Source organism: Centroberyx gerrardi, chromosome 14, assembly GCF_048128805.1.
Source record: "Centroberyx gerrardi isolate f3 chromosome 14, fCenGer3.hap1.cur.20231027, whole genome shotgun sequence".
Classification (NCBI taxonomy): domain Eukaryota; kingdom Metazoa; phylum Chordata; class Actinopteri; order Beryciformes; family Berycidae; genus Centroberyx; species Centroberyx gerrardi.
In genome coordinates this window covers 9,958,301-9,965,898 of record NC_136010.1, presented here as the reverse complement: position 1 = coordinate 9,965,898, position 7,598 = coordinate 9,958,301, and the positions used below count along the sequence as shown (strand labels likewise).

Here is a 7,598-nt window from a genome sequence, read left to right as displayed (position 1 = left end):
GTTAGTTGAATGTGACAGCACGAATACATTTCCAGAACGTGGGGATTTATGAAGTCAATTAATTGAATGTTTAGACTGAAAACATTAAAGGGCAAAATATACTCTGTTTTCTTTTAGATGAAGAGTTTTCCTTCAACTCTATCTAATTTTATCTGAGGTCTAAAGTAATGGTACGCAGTGCAGAGGTCCTTCTCCTGGGACCATCAGTAACACTGGGAAAATGGGGGAAGAGAAGGCAGTTTATTCTGATGACGTCCAAAAAAAGGCTAGTAAACAGTTTTTTGTCCTTGAGGACAGTATAGAGACCATATGGAGAAATGACACATACCTTCATTCCTGCAGGAGTTAATCCATTGTATTGGTTTGGAGATTTGGCTGACATTGAAGCAACTTTACCCCGTGGAAACACTTAAGGATGGGGTTTCTGCTCTCTCCTTTTCTGCTGGCTCTCTGCCCGCTTAATTCATTAACTTAAGAGTACTGGAGTACTGCTGCATGCGGTGACCATTCACCAGGCATGTTAATGGAAATCCTTTATTCACAACATAGGCTGTTCATTTAGCTGTGTTGATGGCCCTTGGAACCAGTGCCAAAACACATTAACCACCAAAGGTAAGGGAATTTATTAGGACATGCAACGTGACACTTGAATTGGTAGTGCGGTACAGTGATAGAGCAGTGTTTATGCACATACTATTACCTAACCCTGGAAAGATATTACACACATCCAGACAGTGGTTAATGTTTGATTCCCGGAGTTATTCAGTTTGTGAATGCGGTGTGCCAGTAAATGCCCACTTTGACAAAGCTCACATGCTCTATAAGCCCTTCCTTGCATTGTCTATAGTAAGCCTATGCAGGGGATCTTACAGATATATAGCTCCATCTTCTGGACCAAACTTCATTATACAAGGTTTCACTGCCAGGAATAGCTGAGTTTCTATTTGCAATGTCAATATAGTCGACTGTCGTAGTGAAAGGCCCCATCCAGAACTAGAACACACCACCAGCTGTGATCCCACAGTCATCCCACTGCTGGTTTTGTTGATGTTTATTCCACTGGATTAAATACATTTTTCACTTGGTCTTTTTTAGCTTTAGCTTATGATTAAAGAACTTACAGGATGTGACAGCCAAACATATATTTTATTTGACAGCTAAACATATATTTCATTTTTAATGTTGTGAATAGTTTGATGATAGTTTTATTATTTATAAACGCTGGAGCAAAGTTGACTTATATTTTGAATTATGGTGATCTTAAAATTGGAGAAGTTTTTCTATGTAAGTCTATGTGAGCATGATTAATATACATACACACGCGCAAAAATCCAGGTTGGATCTGAAACTCTTTAACTACAGTGTTTTTTCAGTTGGAAGAATAAAAATAAGTGGGCTACAAAAACAGGTTGAAACCCTGACCCAAAAAAATGCTAAAATATTTTGTTTTGATGATACCCACCAGGTCATAGTTTACCCTGCTCTATTTCACTGGTTACAGTATATAGCTACATATCTGTAGTACACCACATTTTTCCTTTTTGAAATTATCATGTGATGTTTTGCTCTGAGCCTTGTTCTGAAGTGCAATTATTCACTGTGCCCACCAGCAGTAGTTATCAACTCACAGATCTGCACTGTAGCAGCTCCCTCTTTTTGCAGTGGGGTGGCCCGAAGCAAACAACATGCAGGTTTTAGATCAAACAACCCCAGGGCCGTCATATTGACAATAGACACAGCATTAGAGATGAGAGGCAATGCAGCACATGATAAAAACAAGAGAAAGCAAAAAAAAACGAGGCTCACAGCTGTGTTGCTTCTCCAGAATATTAGTCTGTTGTCTGCAGCGTGAGAACAGATAAGTCCCTCAAATTTCCCAAGGATCAGCATGCAAATCGACTGTTTAATGTAGGTGTTACCTCTTCTTGTGTCGTCATTTTGTAATAAACGTCAAGCCCTCAGGTGGATGAGTAATAAAGATACTCATCTCTCTTTATAATTTTGTTGATAACATTTATAACTTCAGCACTTTCCCGGCACCTGTAGACCTTATCAATTGAACCTGCCAATTTACCTGATGGTGTAGTGTAATAAAAGTATCAAATATCAATACTCAGCACATGGCTGAGTATTTATATTCCAGGAAGTTCTTTCAACAGCAAAGTCAACAACATGAAAATGACGGCCATGGCGAAGCAGTAAACTACTGCTACGCTCTCTGATCTTTACTTTTATTCTCCCCTTGGGGAAATTTGTCTTGGTGTCACTTAATAAAAACATCAGTTCCATACATAGCATATTTCACAATAAACATACATATTCCTACATACCAATAAAATAACGTAAACAACCCATTGCCCAACCCCATCGCCATACTGTTGCACTGAACACACTGCTGCTATAGCCTATTTCTGAGAATTTATTGCACAACGTCTCCAGGCACATTTAATATAATATTGCACAACAACTATAGCCTCACACTACACTACTATTAAGAATTTTAGTTGAGGTAGGCACAAAGGAATGTTTAAAGCAGTTGAGTTTACAGCGAGGGACTCCGGAGGGTAGGAGCTGATCTCATGTCCAAAGGGCAGCTGGAATGCAGCGGTGCAGTAATAACAGAGTTCACTGCTATTATTGTTGAAAGTGACAACAGGCTCAAGCACAGCCATGACGGAGAATGAGGACTGGGGAACACCTGTGGAGAGGAGAGGGGTGAGTTAGAAATCATCATCGCACCATGATCACATTTCAAGTCTTATTCTGTCTATTTTGTGACAGTGTGCTAATAGTGTAATCATGACAGATGATGTTTATGTTATAAGAAGAGATTTTAAAATGTGCACTGATGTCCCTGGCAGAGATTAACTGCTGTCCTGGCACTGGCAACACTCATATCTGCATTTGGTTCATCCTTCCAATATGGTTACAATGTGGCTGTGATCAACTCTCCATCACCGGTAACCCAAGCTTTATTGCATAGTAATTGTGTGATTAAAGCAACAAAAGCTACACAGTATTGCACAATAGTATAGGGAGGCAGTATCACGGCTCCAATGTACAAAATATCCAATGATAATGACATTCTGGTTTGTCCTGCTCTCTCCAGTTCATGCAGCAGTTCTATAACTCCACCTACCTGGAGCGTCATGGCCAACCGATGGAGGAGAACTTCCTGACTCTGCTGTGGTCTCTGTCTGTGTCCATGTACCCACTAGGAGGCCTCTTTGGCTCTCTGATGGTTGCCCCTCTGGTCAACAAACTGGGGAGGTAATACTGCATTGTATCACCTCACATTCATGCTGAGTAAAAAGTGTGTACGTTTGTATGTTTGTTTGATGTGACTTGATGTGAATCAATCGCACGGCAGGAAGGGCACACTCCTCTTAAACAACATCTTCTCCATCGTTCCTGCTGTGATGATGGGAGTGAGTGAGATTGCCAAATCCTATGAGATCATCATTGTGGCTAGGATTATAGTGGGCATCTGTGCAGGTCAGAAGAACTAATGTATTCAACTATTCAAGTAATCCAGACTGACTAGGCACAAGAGGAAGTTGAACTAAAGTCATTAATACCTCTAAAGTTGTTTTACTGCACCTGCAGGTCTGTCATCCAATGTGGTGCCAATGTATTTGGGCGAACTCTCTCCAAAGAACCTGCGGGGAGCGATTGGCATCATACCGCAGCTCTTCATCACCATTGGCATCCTCAGTGCCCAGGTGCTGGGCATCAGAAACATACTGGGCAACAGCACAGGTAATGACTGGAATAAACGTCTGACATCCTTTAGCTTATTTGTCAGAAGTTGAAGCACATTTGACAGCTGTTTAAGGAGATCTAGGAGAGTAGGAGAGTCTTTGGATGGGTCCACTGGTCAAAAGAGGTGTCTCTGTCCCCTCTATCCAGGCTGGACCCTCATGCTGGGTCTGACCGGTATCCCTGCCCTAATAGAGCTACTGCTGCTGCCCTTCTTCCCAGAAAGCCCCAGGTACATGCTTATCCAGAGAGGAGATGAGAAGACCGCAAGGAAAGGTGAGAGCACAAAAACAGGCCTCACATGGCTGTTGGAGAGAAAGAGAGAGAGAGACCGAGGCAGAGAGAGTGGTTGGTAAATAATAAATAGTAGCAATGATGTGAGAGACAGATGGACCTATATTTTGATGTTCTGATGCCGCCGACCCCCTTAGCGCTACAGCGCCTGCGCGGCTGGGAGGACGTGGATGAAGAGCTGTCGGAGATGCGTCTGGAGGACCAGTCGGAGAGGGCCGAGGGCCGCCTGTCCGTCGTCACCTTGCTGTCCCAGCGCTCCCTCCGCTGGCAGCTGGTCTCCATCATCATCATGAACATGGGCCAGCAGCTGTCGGGGGTCAATGCGGTGAGACACGCTGTCCCTGACCCTGACCCACAGTAGCCCACGCCATGTTTCAGCTACAGCACCAGATAAGACTGTTGTGTTGTGTCAGAAAGTCAGTTTTTCTTACAGTCTTGTGGACAAAGCATCAGGATACAAAACAAGCTACTTTCACTTCTTTGGCTTCATTCTTTCCCTGACTCATGTACAATACTGAGGCCCGATGATAGATCTAACCCTCCCAATGGCAGTCTATTTTAATCCATTATTTATATATTCGTCTCTCCACTATTTCTATAACCATACTGCCTCTCTCCCTCAGATCTATTACTATGCAGATAACATCTATGCCTCTGCAGGAGTCAAGCAGAATGACATCCAGTATGTCACAGTGGGAACAGGAGCAGTGAACGTCTTCATGACCATAGCTGCTGTAAGTACAGATTCAAAAGAGTTAAGAATTAAAACCTCTGAGAGGGAAGGAGCTGAAATCTATGAATATATCGCTCAGTAGAAGAAGCTCTTTGCACCTGATAGTTTTGTCATAACAGTGAGTTTGTAATCCCAGGTCTTCATAGTGGAGGCCTCAGGACGGCGGCTGCTCCTCCTCATTGGTTTTGGGATCTGCTGCGGAGCGTGTGTACTGCTCACCACAGCGCTCAACTTCCAGGTACCGTGTGAGAGCTACAGTGAAACTCACATCCTCAAAATGTTACTCTTCTACCCTCTAGTGGCTGTTGTTTATCACACAGCAATAACAATATGTGCTATAGGTAACATGACTATTATACAGGACATAACCTGTGCTGCATCCCTTTAATCTCACCTGGATCCAAAATCATTGGACTGGCATCACGTCACTTTAAACAGCACCAAATCTGTGCCTGCTGATGGGCAAATTTAGAGAATTATGTTGCATGTTTGTTACTGTTTGAAATAAACCTCACCAATACAGCTGCTTGATAATAACAGCAGCTGTTGGTCTGTGTTGACAGGAGAGTGTGTCCTGGATGCCCTACGTCAGCATAGCCTGTGTCATCATCTACGTCATAGGACATGCCATAGGACCCAGTAAGGCTGGCCGACCCAATGGGTGTTTATACACACACTGATTACAACAGGGTGCTCCATTAGCTGAAGTGTTGTTTGGATGTGACTAGACACGTAATGATATATGCTGAAAAACTCCAGCTCAGTTGTTTGAGATGTGAGCTTCTTCGGCGTAACCCGGAAGAGTGATGATGTGTCTGAAGTGTTTTGGTTGTGGTTAAACCTCATGTGTGTTCCAGGTCCCATTCCTTATGTGGTGACCACCGAGATGTTCAGGCAGTCGTCCAGGCCGGCCGCCTTCATGGTGGCAGGGTCTGTCCACTGGCTGTCCAACTTCATCGTCGGCCTGGTCTTCCCCTTCCTAGAGGTCCGTCACACAACTTCTTGTAGCTCTTTCATTATTTCAAAATGTAACTGCTTACAGATTATATGTTTCAAAGTGTAATCAGCAACATAATCCTTTGACGTACTCCAGCTCCTTAATGTACAGTAAGATCATAATTTTCAGTTATTATTGGATTAGTTTACTACAAAAGGTCACACTTTAGTTGGATAGTCCAATGTTGATACTCAACTTCTTATCAAGTGACAATAAAATGTCACTAAAACATCTACTGAGTTTCAAGTGATACTCACAATTGTGTGAAAAGTAGTCTTGTATAGATAGTCTAGTATAGCTATTCAATGTCTAGGCTAGGGTTAATTTTAGGGATGGGGTTTGAGTTAGAAATATGGCCAGGGTGAAGTGAACCTTTATTGAACATCTACTTTTTGTCATCTGATAGTTGAGTATCATCACTGGATTATCCAAATAAAGTGTTACCATAGAAATGTATTAAAGATGATAAATGGGGGACCATCACGTCATGTGTCAAATGATAAAAAGACTGGAGAGAGGCGAGCTCAGTTGAATTCCAATGTATGTAGTAAGCTGCTCTTTGGATACAAGACTTGGTCATCAAACAAGGGAAAAAAAGGATAATTGTGCACTCCAAAAAACCAAGGCAACCAAGGCATTCTTACGTGATAAAATTAAAAATCATACAAGTGGGAATGTCAGTTAGACGTCCCTCCTTGTTGCACATGCCAAGATAATAAAAGCCTTTTAATATACAAGTAAGAGTGCCTTGGTTTGGAGTGCACAATTCTCCTTTTTTCCCTTAAGTGTCAAATTATGTTTGTCTCTATAGTTTTGCAATCAAACTTTCAGTTTAACCCAACAAGCAATCACATTTTAAGTATCCATGATCTGATTACTATATTTTTAGTAACTAATAGATTACAGTTGCTATTTTTGTAATCACACTACATGTAATCCTCTACTACCAAGCTCTGTTCTTACTTTTACTAAGGAGAACTAGCCACAGTTTGGTCTAGGTTGATAAAGCATTAGTCACTGGTTATTGGGAGCAGTTTTGTCATGTTGGACTTTTTAATGGATAGATGCCAACAATGGTGTAACCTTAGCAAGAGATAAACATAAACACCTCCTCTATCAAATCTTCATCTGCAGCCCAAAAAAGCAAACAGGAGGAGGCTGTGTATGATGGAAATGGCGATGTTTGAGTAACAGAAACCACATTTCTCGGAAAAGCATTCCAATAAGAGCAACGTCCAACATCAAACCCCCCTTCACCTTGGCTGGTGTTTATGTCCCCAAACCGTTTCTGGCTACTTAGAACGTTTAATATTGAGAACAGGCTGATCCCATTTCCGTCCCTGTTCCTCCAGAGAGGCCTGGGCTCCTACAGCTTCATCATTTTTTCCGTCATCTGCCTGGCCACGCTGATCTACATCTGGCTGGTGGTCCCAGAGACCAAGAACAAGACCTTCCTGGAGATTAGCCAGATGTTCGCCAAGAGGAACAAAGTGGAGATCAAACTGGGCGACGGGGACCTGCCACTGAAAGAAAGCAAAGACAGCCTAGAGGATGTAGTGAAGGTCACCGCCTTCTGAGGAAAAATGAAAGCATTCAGAGGAAAGGAAGTCTCCTCTCTGGGGGGGGATTGTAATGGACTGGAAATGGTTTAATTTAGCCTCCATTTGTTACATCAAATCTCTACACAATCTCTTTTTATAGTTTGTTATGTGTCTGCTATAAAAGATCAAAGAGCTTTGTACACATTTCTGTACAGACTAGGAATACTGTGCGACTGAACAATTGTAGTTTACACAGTAAATGCCACTACAATCA

The 7,598-nt window shown here is 42.3% G+C and overlaps 1 protein-coding gene across 1 annotated transcript; it reads left to right on the top strand.

Moving 5' to 3' along the window:
• Positions 1-2,670: 2,670 nt before the first annotated feature.
• slc2a5 (solute carrier family 2 member 5) lies at positions 2,671-7,524 on the top strand. Its single transcript, XM_071908781.2, has 12 exons — positions 2,671-2,715; positions 2,862-2,960; positions 3,110-3,270; positions 3,371-3,495; positions 3,607-3,759; positions 3,910-4,035; positions 4,191-4,378; positions 4,677-4,787; positions 4,923-5,024; positions 5,350-5,425; positions 5,644-5,771; positions 7,136-7,524. Exons 1-12 carry the CDS (start codon positions 2,671-2,673, stop codon positions 7,358-7,360), a joined length of 1,539 nt encoding a protein of 512 aa, XP_071764882.1. The 3' UTR covers positions 7,361-7,524.
• The last annotated feature ends 74 nt before the right edge of the window (positions 7,525-7,598 follow it).